Source organism: Oncorhynchus clarkii, chromosome 7, assembly GCF_045791955.1.
Source record: "Oncorhynchus clarkii lewisi isolate Uvic-CL-2024 chromosome 7, UVic_Ocla_1.0, whole genome shotgun sequence".
Classification (NCBI taxonomy): domain Eukaryota; kingdom Metazoa; phylum Chordata; class Actinopteri; order Salmoniformes; family Salmonidae; genus Oncorhynchus; species Oncorhynchus clarkii.
The window spans coordinates 66889751-66917369 of record NC_092153.1 but is presented as its reverse complement, the minus strand read 5'-3'; the positions used below and the strand labels follow the sequence as shown (position 1 = coordinate 66917369).

The 27619-nt window shown below is 46.8% G+C and overlaps 3 protein-coding genes across 3 annotated transcripts; 2 read left to right on the top strand and 1 right to left on the bottom strand.

Moving 5' to 3' along the window:
* Nucleotides 1–783: 783 nt before the first annotated feature.
* On the top strand, nt 784–9539 carry LOC139413705 (uncharacterized). The gene is made up of 2 exons (XM_071161388.1): nt 784–1097; nt 8104–9539. Exons 1-2 carry the CDS (start codon nt 911–913, stop codon nt 8991–8993), a joined length of 1077 nt encoding a protein of 358 aa, XP_071017489.1. The 5' UTR covers nt 784–910; the 3' UTR covers nt 8994–9539.
* Nucleotides 9540–13559: 4020 nt separating this feature from the next.
* On the top strand, nt 13560–16780 carry LOC139413707 (zinc finger and SCAN domain-containing protein 31-like). Its single transcript, XM_071161389.1, has 2 exons — nt 13560–13784; nt 13935–16780. Exons 1-2 carry the CDS (start codon nt 13592–13594, stop codon nt 14675–14677), a joined length of 936 nt encoding a protein of 311 aa, XP_071017490.1. The 5' UTR covers nt 13560–13591; the 3' UTR covers nt 14678–16780.
* Nucleotides 16781–18820: 2040 nt separating this feature from the next.
* Nucleotides 18821–21333, bottom strand: LOC139414412 (interleukin 19 like). Its single transcript, XM_071162324.1, has 7 exons — nt 21270–21333; nt 20918–20977; nt 20104–20264; nt 19860–19922; nt 19480–19632; nt 19278–19340; nt 18821–18928 (listed from the first exon to the last, which is right to left on the bottom strand). Exons 3-7 carry the CDS (start codon nt 20260–20262, stop codon nt 18821–18823), a joined length of 546 nt encoding a protein of 181 aa, XP_071018425.1. The 5' UTR covers nt 20263–20264; nt 20918–20977; nt 21270–21333.
* Nucleotides 21334–27619: the final 6286 nt, after the last annotated feature.

Genomic DNA, 27619 nt, shown 5'->3' with positions numbered 1-27619 from the left:
CATGGAATAAACAAGCGTACAGTGAATAACACAATAGGAAAAAAAAATAAAGTCTATATACAGTGTGTGCAAATGGCATGAGGATGACTGAAGACATGTCAATCTAAGAAAGTGGTTGTTCCAGCTACGGTGTAAAAATCTGAGTGCCAGGGTCATTTCAGTTCATGTGCCCTAAACTTACCTGGAGCAATCAACCAACTACTGTTGATTGTATAATTCTTGAAATGTGTGTTTGTCAATATAAAGTGTTTTCCCCTCCGATACAGCAGACGGCGCTCTTAAGTTTGGTCAGTGCGATCTGAGCAGAAATAGACGCATCGTAGCCGAAGATTTTTTATAAATCAAGATAGACCATGGCCTGTGTTTCCAATGGGAGCAAATTAATCAAAGTAGGCAGAACAAGCAAGGATATAGGCAGAGCTACCATGTACTTGCATATTTCCGTAAGAGAACGCCAACTCTGAAGTGCGCGTTTGCAATAACTCAATACCCCCTTGCGCTCCTAAAAAACGCAATTTTAAAAAACTATTGCAAAGGGTAAAGTCTACAAAGATAAGTCCACTCTGTTCGTAACAGATTCTAGTTTTGGAAAAATAAAACTACGTAGATCAAATCTTTCATCGATGAGAACATTTGCAGAATGTCGTCCAAAATCCATCTCCCTCCATCTTCTCCCACTGCCGGTACTGTGCTTCCTCTTATTATCAGATTTGGTAGTTAGTGGACACGCCAACTGGATGCTTCACATTTATACATCCGGTGAAATATCTGGCTCATTGTTTTATCTGTGTCGTCACATTCGTGAAACTAGATAGCTATAAACAAAGATGGTGGATTGTTAAAAATAATAATACTACCTGAAAGATAAGTAACATCTTTCATTTGTGGTACTACTCGCACAGCAAACAAAATGTCAAAATTGGAATTGTTGAATATATTTCTTACGAAGAGATTAACCGCGGCTGCCGAGGAGATATTTGGAGCTGTGAAGGGTACGATAGTTGAGTACCAGACAGAAATCGTTCGCTCCAAGGAGGAGAACAATCGTCTCCGAAAGCTGCTGGATATCGCTGTTCAGCGCGTTCTACTTCAAACAGGTAACTAACTAGCTTAGTAACGCTAGGATATGAACCTACTCTTATTTCTCAAAACGAGGGAATTGTTTTGTTTGTTGCCAGACTCCACAAAATAATCTATACAAAATACCAGAATTGTTCTATTGGACTAACGTTAGACTAGACTGAGAATATGAAAAGCCGACCACAGGGCTGCCAACTTTGAAGAAAGCTTGGAGTGAGATTTTGCCTAGACGGGGCCTGTGAAATGTTACTGTTTTAAAGCTAATTTCTTGTAATTCTATGTATTTCGACATGGTTTAGGCCTATGACCAGGGTGTATATATATACAAAAAAAAACAGGTCAGCTGTATTCAGAATTTTTAAAACAATAAATTAACACTCAAAATTCTACGACTTTTAGGTTTTGGGGGGATGGAATTAAAAGTATACAATTTTAATAATTTTTTTAGGTGGTTTGACACTTTACATTTTTTTTGTTTCAGTAATGAAATTAGATGAGGAAACAGGCCAATGGGAGAAACAGTGGGAAGGTCAGTGAGAATGATCTGCACAGGAAATACTAATATTAATGGTTGATGGCAGTGGGTAACCAAATCATAGATTGCAGTTTTGTCGTAGACCGCTTTCAAGGTAAGGACACAAACATTTAGTATTTGGTCATTTTGGTGAACTCTTTAAAATAGTGCTGGATGAAAATCCTGCTTGCTCTCCTTGATCTATGTTTCCCAAGTGCTGGATGTTCTTAATTTGTCAATCATCCAACATTTAAAAAAAAAAAGTCGAATGAATATCAATATTCAGGTGGTTTATGTCTACTAGTTGAACAAAAAAAATCACATTTATTTATATAGCCCTTCGTACATCAGCTGATATCTCAAAGTGCTGTACAGAAACCTAGCCTAAAACCCCAAACAGCAAGCAATGCAGGTGTAGAAGCACGGTGGCTAGGAAAAACTCCCTAGAAAGGCCAAAACCTAGGAAGAAACCTAGAGAGGAACCAGGCTATGTGGGGTGGCCAGTCCTCTTCTGGCTGTGCCGGGTGGAGATTATAACAGAACATGGCCAAGATGTTAAAATGTTCATAAATGACCAGCATGGTCCAATAATAATAATAGTTGAAGATCATTGTCATTCTCTTACTCTACATTGACAATTCATTAACAAATATTTTGTCTGTCTCCCTCTATCGCTGCCTTGCATGTGCACAATACTAAAATGTGAAATTATATTTGAGGCCTAGAGCATTTTAATATCCAATACTTATTTGTAGGACTTATTCAAAACTGTCAATGAATGGCTGCAAAAATATATAGCCTTATATTCATTTTCAAAGACACAAGTAGGCATATCAGATTTCAAATCTGTGATTACACTGTCAAAATTGGGAAGAAGTGGAGCAATAAAATACTGTAAATGTGGGGATCTTTCTGACATGCACACTAATTCCACTTTTTTATTTCAGCTCATTGTTAAGAATGAGAATTGTTCAACTGATCAGACTAAATAAAGTAAATTGATAATCACATCTGCTCTAGGCAAGACATAAATCTGCCCCTACACCCTAACCAAAATGTTTTTATATCTATTGACTCCCCTCTAGAATCAAACTTACGCTTTTGAGTTCACAATCTGTTTGACCAAATGATTTTCATAGTGACAAATCACTACTAAACATACTGTAGGTCTGTCTGCTACCTTTTCATTGTCAGAGCCTAAATGCCAATCACCAAAACAATGGTACTAATGCAAGTGTGGATTAATTCGACATTAGTACATGCTGTCAAATTGCTGCATTCTGCAATAAGGATGGGAGTAACAGCAACCTAAATTTGTTGACAACATTGTATCTACAAATGCACTACCGTGCTGCTCATTTTACCATTTTATAAACTCAGCAGAGAACATTCTCTCTCTCCATTCAATTCCACTCTAATCTTGAGGGGCGTTTGGTAAAAAAATACACATTTTCAAGAATCACATCTGATCTATCCATATACGATAAAAAAAAAAGTTTACCCCCTTTTCTCCCAAATTTCAATCTTGTCTCATCACTGCTACTCTCCAACGTGGAGCCCTCCCGGCCAAACCCTCCCCTAATCCGGACGACGCTGGGCCAATTGTAAGCCGCCCTATGTGATTCCTGATCACAGCCAGTTGTGATACAGCCTGGGATCGTGCCTTAGATGCTCATCCAAAAGCTCTCCCCCGCCCTCCATTTGGCAAATCTGATCATAATTCTATCCTTCTGATTCCTTCTTACAAGCAAAAGCTAAAGGAAGAAGTACCTGTGACTCGATCCATATGGAAGTGGTCAGATGACGGCGGACTGTTTTTCTAGCACAGACTGGAATATGTTCTGGGATTCATCCAATGGAATTGAGGAGTATACCACCTCAGTCATCGGCTTCATCAATAAGTGCATCAACGACGTCGTCCCCACAGTGACCATAAGTAAATATCCCAACCAGAAGCCATGGATTACAGGCAACCTCCACATCGAGCAAAAGGCTGCCGCGTTCAAGGAGCGGGACACTAATCTGAAATCCCGCTATGCCCTCAGACGAACCATCAAACAAACAAAGCGTCAATAAAGGATTACAATTGAATCATTCTACACCGGCTCTGACACTGTTCGGATGTGGCCAGGCTTGAAAACTATTACCGGCAACAAAGGGAAACCCAGACGCGAGCTGCTCAGTGATGCTAGCCTACCAGATGAGCTAAATGCCTTTTATGCTCGCTTCGAGGCAAGCAACACTGAAGCATGCACGAGAGCCTGAATGACTGTGTGATAACGCTCTCGGTAGCCGATGTGAGCAAGACCTTTTTAAACAGATCAACATTCACAAAGCCTTGGGGCCAGATGGATTACCAGGATGTGTACTCCAAGCATGCACAGACCAACTGGCAAGTGTATTCAGTTACATTTTCAATCTCTCCCTGACTGATTATGTAATACCTACATGTTTCAAGCAGACCACCATAATCCCTGTGCCCAAGGAAGCGAAGTTAACCTGCCTAAATAATTACTGCCCTTTAGCACTTACGTTGGTAGTAATGAAGTGCTTTGAAAGGCTGGTCATGGTTCACATCAACAGCATCATCCCGGATACCCTAGTCACACTCCAATTTGCATTATGCCCCAACAGATCCACAGATGACAAAATCGCACTCCACACTGCCTTTTCCCACCTGGACAAAAGGAACACCTATATGAGAATGCTGTTCATTGACTACAGCTCAGCGTTCAACACCATAGTGCCCATGAAGCTCATCACTAAGCTAAGGAGCCTGGGACTAAACACCTCACTCTGCAACTGGATCCTGGACTTCCTGACAGGCTGCCCCCAGGTGGTAAGGGTAGGCAACAACACATATGCCACGCTGATCCTCAACACTGGGGCCCCTCAGGGGTGTGTACTTAGGCACCACAGGGTTAGGCCTGATCACCAACAATGAGACAACCTATAGGGAGGAGGTCAGAGAACTGGCAGTGTGGTGCCAGGACAACAACCTCTCCCTCAATGTGAGCAAGACAAATGAGCTGATCGTGGACTACAGGAAAAGGCGAGCCGAACGGGGCCCCAATTAACATCAACGGGGCTGTAGTGGAGCGGGTCAAGAGTTTCAAGTGCATTGGTGTCCACATCACCAACAAACTATCATGGTCAAAACACACCAAGATAGTCATGAAGAGGGCACGACAAAACCTTTTCCCCCTCAGGAGACTGAAAACATTTGGCATGGGTCCCCAGATCCTCAAAGTTCTACAACTGCACCATTGAGAGCATCCTAGAGAGCACCCCTATTACTAATCTGTTCAACCTCTCTTTCGTATCGTCTGAGATTCCTAAAGATTGGAATGCGGCCGCGGTCATGATCCAAACTGTTAGACCTATATCCATCCTGCCCTGCCTTTGTAAAGTCTTCGGAGGCCAAGTTAACAGATCACCAACCATTTTAGAATCCCACCGTACCTTCTCCGCTATGCAATCTGGTTTCCGAGCTGGTCACGGGTGCACCTCAGCCACGCTCAAGGTCCTAACCAACATCAATAAAAGACAGGACTGTGCAGCCGTCTTCATCGACCTGGCCAAGGCTTTCGACTCCATCAATCACCTCATTCTTATCAGCAGACTCAACAGCCTTGGTTTCTCTAATGACTGCCTCACCTGGTTCACCAACTACTTCTCAGATAGAGTTCAGTGTGTAAAATCGGAGGGCCTGTTGTCCAGACCTCTGGCAGTCTCTCTATGGGGTTGCCACAGGGTTCAATTCTCGGGCCGACTATTTTCTCTGTATATATCAATGATGTCGCTCTTGCTGCAGGTGATTTTTTTTTTGATCCACCTCTACGCAGACGACACCATTCTGTATACATCTGGCCCTTCTTTGGACACTGTGTTAACAAACCTAAAAACAAGCTTCAACGCCATACAACACTCTTTCAGTGGCCTCCAACTGCTCTTAAATAGTAGCTCCACCTTATCTCAGCTCACTGGTCACCATAGCACGCACTCCAGCAGGTATATTTCACTGGTCATCCCCAAAGCCACACAAAAATTATTAAAGTTGGAGACTTATCTACCTCACTAACTTTAAGCGTCAGCTGTCAGAGCAGCTTACCGATTGCTACAGCTGTACACAGCCCATCTGTAAATGGTCCATCCAACCAACTACCTACCTCATCCCAATATTTATTTTGGTATTTCTGCTCATTTTCACACCAGTATTTCTACTTGCACATCCTCAACTACACATGTATCACTCCAGTGTAAATTGCTAAATTGTAATTACTTCACCACTATGGCCTATTTATTGCCTTACCTCCTTACTTCATTTGCACACACTGTATACAGGTTTTTCTATTGTTATTGACTGTACGTTTGTTTATCCTATGTGTTGTTTTTGTCGCACTGCTTTGCTTTATCTTGGCCAGGTCGCAGTTGTAAATGAGAACTTGTTCTCAACTGGCCTACCTGGTTAAATAAAATGTGAAATAAAATCCTGACCGATTACATCACCGCCTGGTATGGCAACTGCTCGGCATCTGACCATAAGGCGCTACAAAGGGTAGTGCGTACGGCCCAGTACATCACTGGGGCCAAGCTTCCTTTCATCCAGGACCTATATAATGGGCAGTGTCAGAGACTCCTCTAAAATTGTCAGAGAATCCAGTCGCCCAAGTCTGTATAGACTGTTTTCTCTGCTACCGCACGGCAAGCGGTACTGGAACGCCAAGTCTAGGACCAAAAGGCTCCTTAACACATTCTACCCCCAAGCCATAAGACTGCTGAACAATTAATCAGATGGCCACCGGACTATTACATTGACCCCTCCCTTCCATTTGTTTTGTACACTGCTGCTACTTGCTGTTTATTATCTATGCATAGTCACTTCACCCCTACCTACATGTACAAATTACCTCAACTAACCTGTACCCCCGCACACTGACTTGGTACCGGTACCCGCTGTATATAGCCTCATTATGTTATTGTTATTTTATTTGGTAAATATTTTCTTAACTCTTCTTGAACTGCACTGTTGGTTAAGGGCTTGTAAGTAAGCATTTCACAGTAAGGTCTACACTTGTTGTATTTGGCGCATATGACAAATAGTTTGATAAAACATTTTTAGACTGCTGCGCCACTCGGGAGGCCATATATCTTTTTTCAGAGCCATTAGTGAAAAAAGACCAGTATTGGGCTGACTGTCTAAATGCAGCATAATAGGCTGACCACACCACTCGCTCGTGTCGCAACATAAATTTAGAAATCCATGTTATTCAATTGTTGCACCCACACTGCTCGCGCGCGCCAACGAGTGTCTGTGTTGCCAAGGGCTGAAATAGAAGTCATTCCTATTTCTGACGCAATCGCGCTGCAAGTCCTGCCTCTCCCATCTCCTCATTGGTTTATAGAAGCAGGTCCTCATTGGTTATACCCACGTGGGTAATTGAAAGACTAAATGTTTTGTCGGTTGTCGTGGTAATACTATGAAAGTGTAGATGCCAATCACCAAAAAAGTTCAAATATGAAGGAGCCAGGGAGGAGAGATGACTAGAGACTATTCGGTTGGCCGTTTTATGTGTAGAGTAGAGGACCTTGTGCATTTCAGGTAAAATAACAACTCAAATGTTTATATCCCAGGACAAATTAGCTAGCAACAGCAAGCTAGCTAAATAGGACAAATTAGCTAGCAAGTGCAAGCTAACTAGCTAAATTGCCATACGTGTTTAATGCTTTTCGACCTGTCCCCAAATTAATGTCATTGGTTCAGAGTTTGTTTTGGTATTTTAACCTTTGTCGTGATCATGTTTGGTGTAGGGGGACAAAATAAATTAGTGCACGTAGGCGCACGCGCCCAGCCGGTTTGGGTTCCGTGTAAGTGCATTGTTTTTGGCCAAATCATCCACTCTTCTACACCTCCAATAAAATCACTCAATACTGCCACACGCAGGTCGGCTGATCCAGCAGCAGGAAAGGTCATTGATTTCATCACCTACAACAGTTTGAACGTCATCAATCTGTTGTTTCACCCATATATTACACGGAATGCAATAATATTTTATGTAAGTAGACAACAGAGTATATTTTTACAGGGATTCTATATTTCTAGATAGACTGAGTGATTTTACTGGCGGTGCAGAAGAGGTAGATCTGGCACATGGTCAAAAACAATTCTTAGATTCTTTCCAGACAGGCCATTTTTTTCAGTTGCATTAAACTTTTTATTTAGAACTTTTTTGGAAGTACATACTGGACGTGAAGGCAGTAATGACAATGGTTGCTCTGCCACACTGGTCTTTGGTGAGTACCGAACGTATTTAGACATTTTAGGTTTGCAAAGCTGGTGAATGGCAAGTTGAATGGCTGCTTCCTGGGCTTAAAGGAGAATCTCCATATTCAACGTCTCCTGTAAACCCAGATTCTGGTTCACATGCACGCTACACATGTCATACATGTACTGTGGTACAAAGATAGAATTGCCTTCAGCTGACTTTCTTCCTTTCCTTTCCCTCTAGACCACCATGCTATCCATCTCACTGAAGATGCATCTTCCCCTGAGCAGCAGCACTGTGAGCAGGAGTGGAGCCCCGGTCTGGGCCAGGACCCAGAGCCCACACTGATTAAAGAGGAACAGGAGCTCAGAATCAGCCAGGAGGAAGACCAGCATCACGGTCTGGAGTCTGATACCAAAGGAGAGTCTACATTAACTCCTCCCTTTGTTAAAAGTAACTGTGATCAGGACCCAGCTCAGCCTTCACATCTTCCACATACCCAAACTGTGGACATCAGAGAAGGAGACTCTTTAGCCAGAACCATATCTTCTAAGCAGATCAAAATAGAAAGTGAAGAAGGCTACAGCACATCAGAACCAACCAGTGACTTACAGACCATCTTCAATGTAAATTCAGACTGTCTTGCAGCTTCGAGTGAAAACGGTGCCCAACCCAATATCAACAATAGAATTCAGAGAGAAGGACTCTCAGGATATAAGGCCGCACAGGGAACAAGCAGTGCATATGAAAGAGAAAGTATAGGTCTACACATAGATGTCAGAGGCCAGAACACCTCAAAGCTGCCTCCACAGAGATCTCCCTATCAACCCCAGGGCATACAGAGAGTGTATCGTTGCAGAGAGTGTGGGAAATGCTTCAGTTTCTCCTGCCAGTTAGAGGTCCACATGCGATGGCACACCAAGGAAAGACCATTCAGCTGCTCTGTGTGCAGAAAAGGCTTCACAACCATCAGCATGTTGAGGAGGCACCACCGCATTCACACTGGAGAGAAGCCCTTCCGCTGTCACATCTGTGGGAAATGTTTCAACCAGTCGGCTCACCTCAACACTCACTTTAAAATTCACCCAGGGGAGAGACCACATGGCTGGAAAATGGCTCGGTCAAAACGTTAACAGCAGAGACATTTACGCTCTCTCTTGAAATTAAGTTCTGAGCACAGAAGGAGAGTGACATGTAAATCTGGGCAGTTTAATTATTGTCCAGGATTTAAAACACTAGAAGAATCAGTGATTGATGTTTGAACAATGCATTACAATCCAGTGGGGAATGGGAATAACTTTGAGTAATGAAAATGTTACTGTTTTTCACTGATCCATGTGATTGTGTTGCTGCATGCGTCATCATCTGAAGCCATGTTCAGTGCCAGCATGAGGATATGAATACTGCTAGTAGCTATATATATGTTGACTGATGTTGTTCTTTTGTAATTACACTACACATTTTACAGGAAGCAGAGGATATCACCTGTTTTAGTAGATGCAGATCAATCAATGAATTTGATCCTCATCTATTTCCCCTTAGGACTTGGACATGACTGCTGGGCTGTATGACTATCCTATTAGGGCCTTGACAGTTATCCCTGATGAAATTACTGTGTCAAAATGTAGTGTTCTGTACTGAATGTTAACTGTTTTGTAATAAATAATTGGTCAAATGTTTTTTTAAGGTCAGGATTACTTTATCTTCTACCATTCAGGCTGCAGTGTGTATCGGTGGGTAGCACTGTGTGTGTGAGACTACCACTTTCAACCTAAAGCAGTGCCTCTGAGATACAGTATGTAAGTTTAGATATCAGCATCTTTCAATCTAGTTTAAACTGACACACTTTCCCCACGCAAATCATGATTCCTCCAGTTTGTAAAACAAGCTCATATACCTTCTAAGTGATCCCATCTGATTGAAGTCTGCTGCCTTCATGGCACGGATGCGGTTTCTCCTCTATTTGAGTCTTCATATGCACGGTCAGGGCTTCACTCAGCGGAGACCTTGTGACATTCTTCACAGTGATGCAGTTTCAACCCTCTGACTCATACGTGTGGTCAGGGAAGCTCTTTCCACAAATATGACAACGATGCAGCGTCTCCTTCGTGTGTGTCCTCATGCATCTGCAAGCTTCCTTTTCGACTGAAATGTTTACCACAATCTTGACACTGAAATGGTTTCTTCCCAGTTTGAATGACTTGGTGTTTTTACATTAATGATGTTTAAATTGTTTTCCACACAGGACACCGGCATGAGCCCTCACAATTTGCACTTTCAGGTTAGCCTTATGACGGGTATAAGTGTTAGTCACACATTCAGTTATATAAAATGGGCACAAACTGCCTGCCTGTACAGCATGGAGAGCTCACCCATTCATTGAATGCTGCATGGAGTTCTGTGAGGTTAAACAAGACCTCTTCTCTGAACTTTGACATTGCACTCTCGTCAACTTTTTTTCTCCAAATAGTTTTTTCCTCTATTGTATGCTTACTTTCTTTCTGGTTTTGTTTGACCTCTATAAATATTTTGGGAATTTCTCCCCTTTTGCTTTGTTGCAATTTCGTTCAAACCTCTGTAGCTGTTTAACTGGAGTTTTCTTTTGCATCGTTTCTGCAATCTGCACTTTTCTTTGCTTTGTCATGTGTTGAGACTGAGGACTACTCTGGTTGAAGGTCCCGCTTTGGTCCATAAGAGCATTTGTTTCCCTCCACTGTTCCCTTTTTGTGTGCCCTGGCTGTTTCGGACATCAATTCCATTGGAGGTTGATCCTTCTTCCCTTGAGCCCTTCTTTGATAACTAAAAGCAAAACAATAACTGATACCAGATGTAAATCACTCTACACTGACCATACAATTAACTAAATAAGTTGAAATGTACAATGAAATTCAGAAAATGCTACCATACTCTTCTCTTGGCAAGGTATTCTGCCTTTGCTAGAGGATCAGAATGTATCCGTGACCTGTGACCTGTGACCTGTGTCGTGCAACCCTCTCCTTGATGGATGAAGGCATCTTTTCTTTTTTTAAAGGCTGAAAACCATTTTTTCTTATTAACTGTATGGACAAGTGTCAATACTTATAGTTTTCTTATGAAACACACCAATATCCCATTTTAGTTGTTCAAATTCAATCGTGGACAGTTGCCCAATATTTTCACCCTTTGATATGCAAAAACTGTACAAATGTATCATTCTTTGTGATACATTTATACAGTGCCAAACAGAAGAGAACATGTAGAAATGTGTTGTAATAAGATTGTATTTATAGTTTTTTTTATATAAATATTATCCTAGGACACAAAAATAGCAAATCATGTCAATTACCCTCATTCATCAATCAATACATTAGATTAAGTCAGCTAACAGTAGTGACATGAGGGGAATGTCCTACATTGTTAAACTGTTCCTTCAGATATTCGGACTGAATCCTGTTTCCCTCACAGAGCACCTCCACCCTTGGGTCTTGTCTTCATATGCTCTGTTTGATGGAAGCCTTCATGCCAAACACGGCAACAAAGTTTTTTTTACCATGTGTGTATCATATGTATATCAATATCCCTTCCCAGGGAAAGATTTGCCACACACATTGCAGCTAAAAAACTTATCCCCTGTGTGAACTAGCTGGTGGATGTTTAGTCTACTCTGAGATTTGAAGCTGCGGTCACACAGTGAGCATGTACACTTCCCTCCATGTATTTGGAGAATGAAGCTAACATTTTAATATCGGCTCCATATGCCAACATTTTGTATTTGGGATCCAATGTTCCGTATGAGGTGACAGTACAGAATGTCACCTTTATATTTGAGGGCATTTTCATGAAGTGTGCAGAAACATTTTATCTACTTAGAAAATGACTCCAGTTATAATTAACCATTCACTTCCTATTGGGCAAAACAACCCAAGAAATGCATCCGACAAACATGTTTGTGTGCTCGGAATATGCACCAGAACTTTTTACTACTTCAAACACGAAGTGAATTTGTCCAAATACTTATGACTTCTTCAAATGGGGGCACTAGATACATAAAAATGCTTTTAATTCTAAACGGAAAAACCAATCTGTATGAAAATACCCTCAAATAAAAGGTGACATTACGTACCGTAGCCTCATATAAAACCTTTGATCTCAAATCCCAAATGTGGGAGCCAATTTTAAAATTTTAGCTTCACTGTCCAAATACATATGGAGGGGAGTGTATATGTATCCCCTGTGTGTAATTTCATATGATCCTTCAAAAGATGAGGACGTTTGATACAAACTTGGGAGTGGGATGGCTTCTCTTCTGGGTGTAACTATCTTAAATGCTCTGCCAAGTGTCCCTTCCTGGTAAAGCACGTGCCACAACCATGGTAATGAAAATATTCATCTCCTGTATGTATTTGTATGTCTTTGACAGTATTCCTCTGTAAGGAAACATTTACTGCACACATGGCAGTTAAACGGTTTCTCCCCAGAGATCTTTCTGCTTTCTCAGAGTTGATGTACTACTATCGACACGTTCACTGTTTTCATTCCGAGCTGGAGAACAGTCTGCATTTACTGGAGAGAGGGGCTGTAATTCACTGTTTGGTTCTGATACTCCACAGCCCTCACCATGATCTGTTTGGATCTCTTCTGTTGTTTTAGTGGGTAGAAAGTCATTCTCCACAGTTTGGGTTTGGTGAATACGTGAGGGCTGGGGTGGGTCCTGATCCCAATCACTTTTCACAAAGGGAGAAGTTAATATGAATCTTTGGTATCAGACTCCAGCCTCTGAATCTGCTCTTCCTCATGACCAATCCCAAACTACTCCTGTTCCTCTTTAATCTGTGTGGGTTCTGGGTCATCCTGCCCCAGACCTGGGATCCACTCCTGGTCACAGTGCTGCTGCTCAGGGGGAACTCCTGCTTCTGGGACAGTGAGTTACTAGCTGCTGGGGATCTGTAGATATTAAAAAATAAATATCTCGAACTAAATTATGATATAGCTATAGTTATTTTCCTCTGACACTGAAGATCCGACTGCGCACATGCACGTGTGTTCACAATATTGTATGGTTTTATCAAAATCTGAAACGTCTCTATGATACGGGAAGGTAAAACGTTATGGAAACATCACTATACGCTACAGACCTGCTTTATATCACTATCAGGCTGTGTGATGACATTTCACGTTAGTAACGTTAGCCTTTGTAGACGTTCGATCTTTCTTTGAACGGGAGATGTCTTACTCGTACTCCGAAATCGTTCTAACCACGGCCCTAAATATTTCAAAGGCTGCTGCTGTTAATTGCTCGGTAAGAAACACATTATGATAGTGTACAAAAACATTTCCAGAGAAATGCTGTCCTACGGTACATGGAAGTAAACAGTGTATGCTTCCTTATCGCTCTTTGTTCATTGGTCGCTATTGGTATACCGCCACCTGTTGGGCTGGAGTGAGATAAAGCCATAAACAAATCAACCACAGATTTTGGATGGATGCAGCGCTGAGTAATCCTAAATGTAATATGGTTTAACCTTACTCTTTAATATTTCAATATTTTTGACAGCCCTTACGTTTGTAGACATCCATTCATTGACAGCAAAATCATCGTAATTAACCCGCACAAAAGGGGGCGGTATTGCAATCTCTGCTACTCTTGTGACGTTCATACGTTTTCTTTTCACTGTCTATGGTTCACACACACAACATACTACTAATCCACGTGAGTTAAACAATAGGAACTGATACACGTTCATTCTACAAAATGTCCAAACTACATCTGCTGAATGTGTTTCTTACCGAGCGATTAACAGCGGCGGCTGTTGAGATATTTGTGGTCGTGGAAAAAACGGTATCAGAGTACCAGGAAGAAATCTCCCGTTCAAAGGAGGAGATCGATCGTCTACGGATGCTACTGGATGTCGTTACTCAACCAAAGATACATTTGCATAAAGCAGGTTGGTAGCGACTATCACAACAATCAATCAAGCAGATTATGTAAGCAGGCAAACCACATTGCCCATAAACAACCAATACACAATTGTGTCTTTAAAATAATGTCAGGATCGATTGTAATATAATGATTGATTGATTGACTTTCCTTTTAGATCCCCAGCATCTAATACTCCCTGTCCCTGAAGAGGGGGAGCAGCAGCACTGTGAGCAGGAGTGGTGGTGCACCAGTCTGGGGCAGGAGGACCCAGAGCCCAAACAGATTAAAGAGGAACAGGAGGAGTTTGGGACAGGTCAGGAGGAAGAGCAGCTTCAGGGTCTGGAGTCTGATATCAAAGAGTTCATAAACAATCCTTCCTTTGTGAAAAGTGACTGTGATCAGGACCCACCTCAGCCCTCACATCTTTACCAAACCCCAACGGTGGAGAACAGAGAGAGGGATCTTATGAGGACACACACTGGAGAGAAACCGTATCAGTGTAGTGAATGTGGCAAATGCTTCAGCCAGAAGATATACCTGGAAGAACATATGGTGACTCACAAAAGAGAGAAACCACATCAATGTGAAGACTGTGGTAAATTGTTTAGCCTCAAGCATAACTTAACAGTCCATATGAGGATACACACGGGAGAGAAACCATATCAGTGCAAAGAATGTGGCAAATGCTTTGGTTACACCAAATCCCTGGCAAAGCATATGAGGAGTCATACAGGAGAGAGACCATATCAGTGTTGTTATTGTGGCAAATGCTTCACTCAGAAGTTTAGCCTGAAAGAACATATTAGTATTCACACAGGTGAGAAACCATATAAGTGTCCCATGTGTGTAAAATGCTTCAGGGCAGCACGATTTCTAAAACAGCACCAACAGATTCACAGAGAACAACCATATTGCTGACTTTTTTGTGGTTAATACTTCACTTGTAAGAAATGAGGATGAACACAGAGTGAGAAACATGACATTGCTTCTTAGGGCAAAATCTTTCTCTCACTTGTGCAGTAAGACCTTTCGATTCTGAGCATGGCACAAAAGTGGATAGTATGTTTTGTAGAACTAGTATTTTTAGTTGACACAGTAAGCTTTTTACGTTTGTCCCAACAAATGAGTCCCCCATTTGGATTACACCTTAAAGTCACAGCAAACAAGTACATTGGTGTTCTCTAAATACATAAAGGATGTCTACATTTTAATGGGAATGTGCTTCACATTTGTAGACATGCTACCTTATACCTGTAGTGGCAGGACAAACAAACCCATCAGGTCAATGATCTTGGTTTAATATACAGTGCCTTTGGAAAGTATTCAGACCCCTTGACTTTTTCCACATTTTGTTACGTTACAGCCTTATTCTAAAATTGATTAAGTAAATAAAAATCTGTAGCAATCTACACACAATACCCCATAATGATAAAGCGAGAACACGTTTAAAAAAAAAAAATTAGCAAATGAAAAAAAGAGGGGAAAGAAAATGCATTTTTTACATAAGTATTCAGACCCTTTGCTATGAGACTCAAAATTGAGATCAGTTACATCCTGTTTACATTGATCATCCTTTAGATGTTTCTACAACTTGATTGGAGTCCACCTGGGTTAAATTCAATTGATTGGACATGATTTGGAAAAGCACACACCTGTCTATATAAGGTCCCACAGTTGACAATTCATGTCAGAGCAAATACCAAGCCATGAGGTCAAAGGAATTGTCCATAGAGCTCCCAAACAGGATTGTGTCGAAGGAACCGATCTGGGGAAGGGTACCAAAAAATTCTGTACCATTTAAGGTCCCCAAGAACACAGTGGCCTCCATAATTCTTAAATGGAAGAAGTTTGGAACCACCAAGACCCATCCTAGAGCTGTCCGCCCGGCCAAACTGAGCACTCAGGGGACAAGGGTCTTGTTCAGGGAGGTGACCAAGAACCCGATGGTCACTCTGACAGAGATCCAGAGTTCCTCTGTGGAGATAGGAGAACCTTCCAGAAGGACAACCATCTCTGCAGAATTCTATCAATCAAGCCTCTATGGTAAAGTGACCAGACGGAAGCCACTCTTCAGTAAAAGGCACATGACAGCCTGCTTGGAGTTTGACAAAAGTCACCTAAATATTCTCAGACCAAGCTTGTTTTTGCTTTGTCATTATGGGGAATTTTGTGTAGATTGATGAGGATAAAAAAATGTAAACACATTTTTAGAATAAGGCTGTAGCCTAACAAAATGTGGAACAAGTTAATGGGTCTGAATACTTTCCAAAAGGCATTTTATATTGTGAATGTATTGAGGAACAAACATGCACAACATTGTAGAAGCCCAAAATAGTGTGCATAACAGAAACATACATTTTTAAGCATATGCAGTTGCCATCTCATTTTGTTTTGAATTATACACAACGCGTATCAGTGACTGTCTTCTAGCTGTACTGAAAGCAGCACATAGTTGGTTTCAACAAGGCTCCTTGTTCAAATGTTGGAGTGCCACCTCACCAGCTCTAGTTTCATTACCTCGTTTGTTTTCTTGTGTAGTGGGTTTGACACCACTGCATGGTGTTCTTTCTCATAAACCTGACATAGCCCCAGTCCATGTAATGTCATGCTATATTGTTGTGAGCATCTTAGAGTGGATTGGTATATTATGCTTCTTGTAAATAAAGCTTTTTATTATTAATCATGTTATTTAATTTCAAGCTGTTATAGAAGGCTATTTTATTTCTCAAATAAATACAGGTTCTCAACCTTTATTTATTATTATAAATACTATCAAGTATGATATTTCACATTACTGCATAACTTTTACTGTGTGTTGGATTGGCATATCCCAAAAGCATTCCTTATCCCAGATACTTCAACTGGTGACTATCGCGGAGAATAAATATGTTTCTGCATAAATCGGATTTATTGACAGTACAAACAATCGGGTTAGAGTGCTCCTTATTCTTTATTCTCCCGGATAGTCACCAGTTGAAGTATCCTGAGGTATGGAATGTTTTGGGGATTTTCAAGTCCCTCAGTCGAGCACCGGATCCCCCCTTTTTCGTTTCAATTGGGCTGAAGTGTGTTTGGGTATACCTTTTTTATTTAGAGCGGCATCTGTTTGGGACCAACACTATCCAGGAGATGGCGGTGTTTTGCGTGTACTTCTCGCATTAATTCATAATATTATATCATATCAGTTAGAAAACAATGTAAATAAAATAATTGATTGAGTTAATAAAGCAGCATACTCGACACCTCTGGTAGTAAGGCAGCTTCAGAATGCATCTTTTTCAGCCTCGCTCTCTATGTTTACTGCGTTCTGTAGCGAAGGGACAGCCAGAGTTTGTAAATTCACTCTTAATAACTGATTCATTTACGAAGGTTCAACACCCATTGAATATGGCCGGTGTCAGTAAACGTTGGCAAAAAAAGAGAAATTCAATTGTTGCCAGCAGCACAGTTACAGTCACCAACGCTCTGGATAACATAAAAACAGCCTAACCAGCTCTGCTTGGGAGCCCAAAAATGGTCAGAGTGAGCTGTTCTCTCATTTGTCTGGAAGTAGCTCGCTAGTTTGCCAACATTTAGCCAGTAAGCTTGGGTGCTTGACTGCCATTGTAAGGTCCGAACGCTCAGAACAACCCTACTCCTTTGCCAGAGCGTCCAGTGTGCGCTCCGAGAGCTTAATGAGGGCAAGGTGCCTGTCAAATTATAACCAACTACGTTTAAGGATGACAGCCCAGGTACCAGCAATTGCACACTTACAGTGCCTATGGAAAGTATTCATACCCCTGGACTTTTTCCACATTTTGTTACGTTATAGCTGTATTATAAAATTGATCAAATAAAAAAAAATGTTCTCAGCAGTCGGACATGAGGTGACCGAGAACCCGATGGTCACTCTGACAGAGCTCTAGAGTACCTCTGGACAACCATCTCCGCATCACTCCACCAATCAGGCCTTTATGGTAGAGTGGCCAGACGGAAGCCACTCCTCAGTAAAAGGCACATGACAGCCCGCTTGGAGTTTGCCAAAAGGCACCTAAAGACTCAGACCATGAGAAACAAGATTCTCTGGTCTGATAAAATCAAGATTGAAATCTTTGGCCTGAATGCCAAGCGTCATATCTGGAAGAAACCTGGCACCATCCCTACGGTGAAGCATGGTGGGGGCAGCATCATGCTGTGGGGATGTTTTTCAGTGGCAGGGACTGGGAGACTAGTCAGGAACGAGGGAAAGGTGAACGGAGCAAAGTACAGAGATCCTTGATGAAAACCTGTTCCAGAGCACTCAGGACCAACAGAACTATGACCATAAGCACACAGCCAAGACAACGCAGGAATGGCTTCGGGACAAGTCTCTGAATGTCCTTCAGTGGCCCAGCCAGAGCCCGGACTTGAACCCAATCAAACATGTCTGGAGAGACCTAAAAATAGCTGTGCAGCGACGCTCCCCATCCAACCTGACAGAGCTTTAGAGGATCTGCAGAGAAGAATGGGAGAAACTCCACAAATACAGGTGTGCCAAGCTTGTAGCGTCATACCCAAGAAGACTCAAGGCTGTAATCGCTGCCAACGGTGCTTCAACAAAGTACTGAGTAAAGGGTATGAATGAATACTTATGTAAATGTGATATTTCAGTGTTTTATTTTTAATAAATTTGCAAAAATGTAAAAAAAACTGTTTTTGCTTCATCATTATGGGGTATTGTGTGGGGATTGATGAAAAAAACAACAATCTAATACATTTTAGAATAAGGTTGAACCTAACAAAATGTGGAAAAAGTCAAGGGGTCTGAATACTTTCCGAAGGCACTGTACATGTCATTTGTAGTGAAATTCGACAGTTTGGTCAAATTCACACTGTTATTAACACTATCACAGAACCATTATTTATGGAACTTAGACAACCATCTGAGACTGACATATGTCTCTTTTAATACATACATTAGTATCAATACACACATTAATAAATATTCCTTTCAGGTAAACTTATCCCATCAAATAAATTATATGTGGTAACAAAAATGTAACATATCATCTGTACGGCAATATTTACACATTTTCATATGTGTTATCTGTCTGTGTGAGTTGTGTGTGAGTTGTGCTTGAGTTCTTCCAGCCAGTCCAGTAGAGAGTCCAGTTCTCCTATAGCCTTTACTGCTGCCTGGTAGATCTCCAGCTACAGGATGGAGAGATGAGGATGGAGAGATAAGGAAGAGAGGATGGAGAGATGAGGGGTGGTAGAATGGAGAGGTGAGGGGGAGAGGAGGAATAAATGAGGGGAGAGGATGGTTAGATGAGGGTGAGAAAGGAGGGGGAGAGGAGGGAAAGATGAGGGTGAGAGGATGGAGAAAAGGCGGAGATAGGTTAATATTGGCATGAATCTTATTGATTCATCTCCTCTCTCTCACTCTCCTCTCTTGGACTGTCTAAGCCTCTTTCACCATACACTCGCAAAACAGTATTTTCTCTATTTCGCTATCTATCTCTCTATATATGTATATTTATATGTCAGTGTGTGTAGTTACCTTGTCAAACTGGGCCTGTAGGGAGTCCATTTTTCTCCTGGTATCTTCTCCACAGTGGCAGTGCTGGAGGACATAAAGAGATGTCGTTAGATAACGATAGTAGTAGCTTTTGTTTATGTTTTTAGGTGTAAAATGTGTGCTGTTATGTGTTAATATGTGTGTGTGTGTGCATGCCTGTGTGTGTGTGTGTGTGTCTTCTTACACATTGCCTCAGGTCCTTGTTGATTGTGAGGAAACTATTAGCGAGAGCGCTGGTTGAGCGTCGGTGCAGTGGCTGAGACATGCCGTGGCTAACAAACACTCTCTCCACATAAAAACGTAGCAAAAGACGCAGGAAACAGCAGTACTCCCCCTCCTGAAAGGGAGGACACACTACATGTTACATTTACTGCAGCACATTGTTAAAGAAATGTTCCAAATTATATCATGCTGCCAGGTTATGAGGGTTTACTGTATTTTTTTGTACAGATACATATATGTGCTTTTTTGCACCAGGAAAAGGTCTCCCGTAATGGACAACACTAGACTGAGTGCCTTTTAAAGAACATTGATATGCAGGTTAAGGTAGTGAGAACAATTTACCTGTATGTTCCTCATCACGTCTCCCCTCAGCAGTCTCACTCCCATCTGACTGTCTGCTGCTATCTGCACACATTTAACCCACAACAAGACAGTCAACACAAAAAATCTATTCACTCTAATAAAATATGTATATGTAAAACAGACAGTGTGACAGAGAGTGAGGAGAGGTAGAGACTGAGAGCCTCAGGGTAGGTTTCTTGTTCTAATACAGGATCATGGAAGTGACTGTGTTTTGTGTGCTCACCACAGAGCTCCGTATCTCTGTGTAGTGCTTGCGTAGTTCGTGAGTGTGTACGGTGACAGAGCAGGTTCCCAGGTGTATGCCATGTCCCAAGCCACACCCACTGAGACACGCTAACAGGAAGAGGAGCCTGGGGATGGTGGGGCTTAACAGCAGCTTCATCTCTATGTCAACCTGGAGACAGACAGAGAATCACTTAGAAAGTAAACTCACACACCTTACATACTGGTAACACATAGCCTAGAGGTTAGAGCGTAGGGCCAGTAACCAAAATGGTTGCCGGTTTGATTACCTGAACCGACAAGGTAAAAAATCTGTTGTTGTACTCTTGAGCAAGGCACTTAACCCTAATTTGCTCCAGGGGTGCCATACCACTATGGCTGTGACTGTACAAAACAACACTTTTCAGGTGTATGTGACAATAAAAACATTTTTACTGACAGGTGTATGGAGAAAAAAGTATACTTGATGAAAGGAAAAGTCCAACTTTTAGATAGAGCATCACTGACATAACAACATACACATTCATGTTAAGTCTTCTCAGTCTAAGTTAGCTAGAGTTATTAAGTTATTGCTTAGAGTTATTGCTACAGTAACGCTGCATCAAGCCTCCAGAAATGACTTGGTGGTTACATTTTTATAGTTTGTGACATATCCATGTTTATAGCGTATTGTCAGTTCAGTGCAGCATCCAGTAATCAATTTAAAAAGTCTACCCCGCATCCAAGTCAACATTTCCCCCGGCCTCTACGCCATGCCCCCCCGGACCACATGTCCCCAACAAATCCTTAGGTGTGTGGCAGGTGTTCCAACTCACCTGTCTGTGTGTCTGTGTGTGTGTCCTCTATCTCTCTGATGAGCAGTCCTCTGTGTGTGTCCTCTATCTCTCTGATGAGCAGTCCTCTGTGTGTGTGTCCTCTATCTCTCTGATGAGCAGTCCTCTGTGTGTGTCCTCTATCTATCTGATGAGCAGTCCTCTGTGTGTGTGTCCTCTATCTATCTGATGAGCAGTCCTCTGTGTGTGTGTCCTCTATCTATCTGATGAGCAGTCCTCTGTGTGTGTGTCCTCTATCTATCTGATGAGCAGTCCTCTGTGTGTTTGTCCTCTATCTATCTGATGAGCAGTCCTCTGTGTGTGTGTCCTCTATCTATCTGATGAGCAGTCCTCTGTGTCCATGTTGGCGCTCATGTCTGGCTCTTATAGGGCAGAGAGGGGAATTTCGCCAGATACCCCACAAGGTGTTCACATGCAGTCACACAGAAACAGGTAAGAGGAAATACAGCAGCATAGGAAGGAATAACAGCTCATCTCTACATGAGTCATTTTAATGAAAAGGAAGGAAGGAACTGATGACAGTTCTGGGATTTAATATCAAGGCTTGCGTAATATATCCTTGACAGTTAACGATATACAGTGGGGCAAAAAAGTATTCAGTCAGCCACCATATGTGCAAGTTCTCCCACTTAAAAAGATGAGAGAGGCCTGTAATTTTCATCATAGGTACACTTCAACCATGACAAACAAAATCCAGAAAATCACATTGTAGGATTTTTAATGAATTTATTTGCAAATTATGGTGGAAAATAAGTATTTGGTCAATAACAAAAGTTTATCTCAATACTTTGTTATATAACCTTTGTTGGCAATGACAGAGGTCAAACGTTTTCTGTAAGTCTTCACAAGGTTTTCACACACTGTTGCTGGTATTTTGGCCCATTCCTCCATGCAGATCTCCTCTAGAGCAGTAATGTTTTGGGGCTGTTGCTGGGCAACACGGACTTTCAACTCCCTCCAAAGATTTTCTATTGGGGTTGAGATCTGGAGACTGGCTAGGCCACTCCAGGACCTTGAAATGCTTCTTACGAAGCCACTCCTTCGTTGCCCGAGCGGTGTGTTTGGGATCATTGTCATGGCTGAAAGACCCAGCCACGTTTCATCTTCAATGCCCTTGCTGATGGAAGGAGGTTTTCACTCAAAATCTCACGATACATGGCCCCATTAATTCTTTCCTTTACACGGATCAGTCGTCATGGTCCCTTTGCCGAAAAACAGCCCCAAAGCATGATGTTTCCACCCCCATGCTTCACAGTAGGTATGGTGTTCTTTGGATGCAACACAGCATTCTTTGTCCTCCAAACACGACGAGTTGAGTTTTTACCAAAAAGTTATATTTTGGTTTCATCTGACCATATGGCATTCTCCCAATCTTCTTCTGGATCATCCAAATGCTCTCTAGCAAACTTCAGACGGGCCTGGACATGTACTGGCTTAAGCAGGGGGACACGTCTGGCACTGCAGGATTTGAGTCCCTGGCGGCGTAGTGTGTTACTGATGGTAGGCTTTCTTACTTTGGTCCCAGCTCTCTGCAGGTCATTCACTAGGTCCCCCCATGTGGTTTTGGGATTTTTGCTCACCATTCTTGTGATCATTTTGACCCCACGGGGTGAGATCTTGCGTGGAGCCCCAGATAGAGGGAGATTATCAGTGGTCTTGTATGTCTTCCATTTCCTAATAATTGCTCCCACAGTTGATTTCTTCAAACCAAGCTGCTTATCTATTGCAGATTCAGTCTTCACAGCCTGGTGCAGGTCTACAATTTTGTTTCTGGTGTCCTTTGACAGCTCTTTGGTCTTGGCCATAGTGGAGTTTGGAGTTTGACTGTTTGAGGTTGTGGACGGGTGTCTTTTATACTGATAACAAGTTCAAACAGGTGCCATTAATACAGGTAATGAGTAGAGGACAGAGGAGCCTCTTAAAGAAGAAGTTACAGGTCTGTGAGAGCCAGAAATCTTGCTTGTTTGTAGGTGACCAAATACTTATTTTCCACCATAATTTGCAAATAAATTCATTAACAATCCTACAATGTGATTTTCTGGATTTTTTCTTTCTCATTTTGTCTGGCATAATTGAAGTGTACCTATGATGGAAATTACAGGCCTCTCTCATCTTTTTAAGTGGGAGAACTTGCACAATTGGTGGCTGACTAAATACTTTTTTGCCCCACTGTATATGGACAGACTGTAGCCTAGCGGTTAGAGCATTGGGCCAGTAACCACAACATCTCTAGTTTGAATCCCTGAGCCAACAAGGTGAACAATCTCTCGATGTGACCTTGAGCAAGGCACTTAACCGTAATTGCTACAGGTTCGCCGTTGATAATGGCTGACCCTGGACGTGACTCCACTCTCCAAGGGTGTCTCATGGCGAGTTGGGATATGCAAAAAACACACTTTTACATGTGTGAACTAGGACAAATATAAGCACACACATTATTACTATATTGCAGGCCTTAACCACTAACCACTGTACGTTTCTGTCAAAATCATTTCCCTTTGAGAATTCCGTTCCTTGCTATTCCACCCCAATTTCACCTCTGTTTACAGTAACTTTCCATGGAGAACACAACAATACACTACCACAGTGAGGTGCTTGCCTAACTTTCTTTGACCTTCCAAGAAGCCAAGGGTCTGGGTGTGAGGCTGGAACTCAGGCTGAGTCTTGGGCTGGGGCTGGGGCTGGGGCTGAGGCTGAGGCTGGGTTCTGGGGCTGAGGCTGGGGCTGAGGCTGGGCTGGGGCTGAGGCTGGGGCTGAGACTGGGGCTGGGACTGAGGCTGGGGCTGGGGCTGAGGCTGGGGCTGGGGCCGAGGCTGGTGCTGGTGCTGAGGCTGGGGTTGGGAATGGGGCTGAGGCTGGGGCGGGGGCTGAGGCTGAGGCTGGGGCTGGAGCTGGGGCAGAGGCTGGCGCTGAGGCTGAGGCTGGGGCTGGGGCTGAGGCTGGGGCTGGTGCTTGGGCTGAGGCTGGGGCTGGGGCCGAGGCCGGGTCTGGGGCTGTGGCCGGGTCTGGGGCTGGGGCTGGGGCTGAGTCTGAGGCTGGGGCTGGTGCTTGGGCTGAGGCTGGGGCTGGGGCCGAGGCCGGGTCTGGGTCTGGGGCTGAGGCTGGGTCTGGGGCTGAGGCTGGGTCTGGGGCTGAGGCTGGGGCTGGGGCTGAGGCTTGGCCTGGGGCTGGGGCTGGGGCTTGGCCTGGGGCTGGGGCTGAGGCTGGGGCTGAGGCTGGGGCTGAGGCTGGGAATGGAGCTGGGGCAGAGGCTGGGGCTGGGGCTGGGGCTGAGGCTGGCGCTGTGGCTGAGGCTGGGGCTGGTGCTTGGGCTGAGGCTGGGGCTGGGGCCGAGGCCGGGTCTGGGGCTGAGGCCGGGTCTGGGGCTGGGGCTGGGGCTGAGGCTGGGGCTGAGGCTGGGGCTGGGGCTGGAGCTGGAGCTTGGGCAGAGGCTGGGGCTGGGGCTGGGGCTGAGACTGGTGCTGAGGCTGAGGCTGGGGCTGAGGCTGGGGCTGGGGCTGAGGCTGAGGCTGGGGCAGGTGCTTGGGCTGAGGCTGGGGCTGGGGCCGAGGCTGGGGCTGGGGCTGAGGCTGAGGCTGAGGCTGGGGCTGGAGCTGGGGCAGAGGCTGGCGCTGAGGCTGAGGCTGGGGCTGGGGCTGAGGCTGGGGCTGGGGCTGAGGCTGGGGCTGGGGTTGAGGCTGGGGCTGGTGCTTGGGCTGAGGCTGGTCCTGGGGCCGAGGCCGGGTCTGGGGCTGGGGCTGAGATTGGGTCTGGGGCTGAGGCTGGGTCTGGGGCTGAGGCTGGGTCTGGGGCTGAGGCTGGGGCTGAGGCTGGGGCTGGTGCTTGGGCTGAGGCTGGGGCTGGGGCTGAGGCTGGGTCTGGGGCTGAGGCTGGGGCTGGGGATGAGCCTTGGCCTGGGGCTGGGGCTGAGGCTTGGCCTGGGGCTGGGGCTGAGGCTGGGGCTGAGGCTGGGGCTGGGGCTGGAGCTGGGGCAGAGGCTGGGGCTGGGGCTGAGGCTGGCGCTGTGGCTGAGGCTGGGGCTAGGGCTGGGGCTGAGGCTGGGGCTGGGGCTTGGGCTGAGGCTGGGTCTGGTGCTTGGGCTGAGGCTGGGGCTGGGGCCGAGGCCGGGTCTGGGGCTGAGGCCGGGTCTGGGGCTGGGGCTGAGGCTGGGGCTGGGGCTGGGGCTGGGGCTGGAGCTGGAGCTTGGGCAGAGGCTGGGGCTGGGGCTGGGGCTGGGGCTGAGGCTGGCGCTGTGGCTGAGGCTGGGGCCAGGGCTGGGGCTGAGGCTGGGGCTGGGGCTTGGGCTGAGGCTGGGGCTGGGGCTTGGGCTGAGGCTGGGGCTGGTGCTTGGGCTGAGGCTGGGGCTGGGTCTGGGGCTGGGGCTGAGGCTGGGGCTGAGGCTGGGGCTGGGGCTGGAGCTGGGGCTGGGGCCGAGGCCGGGTCTGGGGCTGAGGCCGGGTCTGGGGCTGAGGCTGGGGCTGAGGCTGGGGCTGGAGCTGGAGCTGGAGCTTGGGCAGAGGCTGGGGCTGGGGCTGGGGCTGAGACTGGCGCTGAGGCTGAGGCTGGGGCTGGGGCTGAGGCTGGGGCTGGGGCTGAGGCTGAGGCTGGGGCTGGTGCTTGGGCTGAGGCTGGGGCTGGGGCCGAGGCTGGGGCTGGGGCTGAGGCTTGGCCTGGGTCTGGGGCTGAGGCTGGGGCTGGGGCTGGAGCTGGGGCAGAGGCTGGGGCTGAGGCTGGGGCTGGGGCTGGAGCTGGAGCTTGGGCAGAGGCTGGGGCTGGGGCTGAGACAGGCGCTGAGGCTGAGGCTGGGGCTGGGGCTGAGGCTGGGGCTGGGGCTGGGGCTGAGGCTGAGGCTGGGGCTGGTGCTTGGGCTGAGGCTGGGGCTGGGGCCGAGGCTGGGGCTGAGGCTGAGGCTGAGGCTGGGGCTGGAGCTGGGGCAGAGGCTGGCGCTGAGGCTGAGGCTGGGGCTGGGGCTGAGGCTGGGGCTGGGGCTGAGGCTGGGGCTGGGGCTGAGGCTGGGGCTGGTGCTTGGGCTGAGGCTGGTCCTGGGGCCGAGGCCGGGTCTGGGGCTGGGGCTGGGGCTGAGATTGGGTCTGGGACTGAGGCTGGGTCTGGGGCTGAGGCTGGGTCTGGGGCTGAGGCTGGGGCTGAGGCTGAGGCTGGGGCTGGTGCTTGGGCTGAGGCTGGGGCTGGGGCTGAGGCCGGGTCTGGGGCTGAGGCTGGGGCTGGGGATGAGCCTTGGCCAGGGGCTGGGGCTGAGGCTTGGCCGGGGGCTGGGGCTGAGGCTGGGGCTGAGGCTGGGGCTGGGGCTGGAGCTGGGGCAGAGGCTGGGGCTGGGGCTGGGGCTGAGGCTGGCGCTGTGGCTGAGGCTGGGGCTAGGGCTGGGGCTGAGGCTGGGGCTGGGGCTTGGGCTGGGGCTGAGGCCGGGTCTGGGGCTGGGGATGAGACTGGGGCTGAGGCTGGGGCTGGGGCTGGAGCTGGAGCTTGGGCAGAGGCTGGGGCTGGGGCTGGGGCTGAGACTGGCGCTGAGGCTGAGGCTGGGGCTGGGGCTGAGGCTGGGGCTGGGGCTGGGGCTGAGGCTGAGGCTGGGGCTGGTGCTTGGGCTGAGGCTGGGGCTGGGGCAGAGGCTGGGGCTGGGGCCGAGGCCGGGTCTGGGGCTGAGGCCGGGTCTGGGGCTGGGGCTGAGGCTGGGGCTGAGGCTGGGGCTGGGGCTGGAGCTGGAGCTTGGGCAGAGGCTGGGGCTGGGGCTGAGACTGGCGCTGAGGCTGAGGCTGGGGCTGGGGCTGAGGCTGGGGCTGGGGCTGAGGCTGAGGCTGGGGCTGGTGCTTGGGCTGAGGCTGGGGCTGGGGCCGAGGCTGGGGCTGGGGCTGAGGCTGGGGCTGGGGCTGAGGCTTGGCCTGGGTCTGGGGCTGAGGCTGGGGCTGGGGCTGGAGCTGGGGCAGAGGCTGGGGCTGGGGCTGAGGCTGGGGCTGGGGCTGGAGCTGGAGCTTGGGCAGAGGCTGGGGCTGGGGCTGGGGCTGAGACAGGCGCTGAGGCTGAGGCTGGGGCTGGGGCTGAGGCTGGGGCTGGGGCTGGGGCTGAGGCTGAGGCTGGGGCTGGTGCTTGGGCTGAGGCTGGGGCTGGGGCCGAGGCTGGGGCTGAGGCTGAGGCTGAGGCTGGGGCTGGAGCTGGGGCAGAAGCTGGCGCTGAGGCTGAGGCTGGGGCTGGGGCTGAGGCTGGGGCTGGGGCTGAGGCTGGGGCTGGGGCTGAGGCTGGGGCTGGTGCTTGGGCTGAGGCTGGTCCTGGGGCCGAGGCCGGGTCTGGGGCTGGGGCTGGGGCTGAGATTGGGTCTGGGGCTGAGGCTGGGTCTGGGGCTGAGGCTGGGTCTGGGGCTGAGGCTGGGGCTGAGGCTGAGGCTGGGGCTGGTGCTTGGGCTGAGGCTGGGGCTGGGGCTGAGGCTGGGTCTGGGGCTGAGGCTGGGGCTGGGGATGAGCCTTGGCCTGGGGCTGGGGCTGAGGCTTGGCCTGGTGCTGGGGCTGAGGCTGGGGCTGAGGCTGGGGCTGGGGCTGGAGCTGGGGCAGAGGCTGGGGCTGGGGCTGGGGCTGGGGCTGGCGCTGTGGCTGAGGCTGGGGCTAGGGCTGGGGCTGAGGCTGGGGCTGGGGCTTGGGCTGAGGCTGGGGCTGGTGCTTGGGCTGAGGCTGGGGCTGGGGCCGAGGCCGGGTCTGGGGC

What these genes read in the sequence shown, in the direction of transcription:
- LOC139413705 (XM_071161388.1), top strand. Translation starts at nt 911, where the DNA reads ATGTCAAAATTGGAATTGTTGAATATATTTCTTACGAAGAGATTAACC. An exon ending in GCGCGTTCTACTTCAAACAG is followed by an intron (nt 1,098 to 8,103) that starts GTAACTAACTAG and finishes CTTTCCCTCTAG; the next exon opens with ACCACCATGCTATCCATCTC.
- LOC139413707 (XM_071161389.1), top strand. Translation starts at nt 13,592, where the DNA reads ATGTCCAAACTACATCTGCTGAATGTGTTTCTTACCGAGCGATTAACA. An exon ending in GATACATTTGCATAAAGCAG is followed by an intron (nt 13,785 to 13,934) that starts GTTGGTAGCGAC and finishes CTTTCCTTTTAG; the next exon opens with ATCCCCAGCATCTAATACTC.
- LOC139414412 (XM_071162324.1), bottom strand. Translation starts at nt 20,262, where the DNA reads ATGAAGCTGCTGTTAAGCCCCACCATCCCCAGGCTCCTCTTCCTGTTA. An exon ending in ACAAGGACCTGAGGCAATGT is followed by an intron (nt 19,341 to 19,479) that starts GTAAGAAGACAC and finishes TATGTCCTCCAG; the next exon opens with CACTGCCACTGTGGAGAAGA. An exon ending in TACAGGCCCAGTTTGACAAG is followed by an intron (nt 18,929 to 19,277) that starts GTAACTACACAC and finishes TCCATCCTGTAG; the next exon opens with CTGGAGATCTACCAGGCAGC.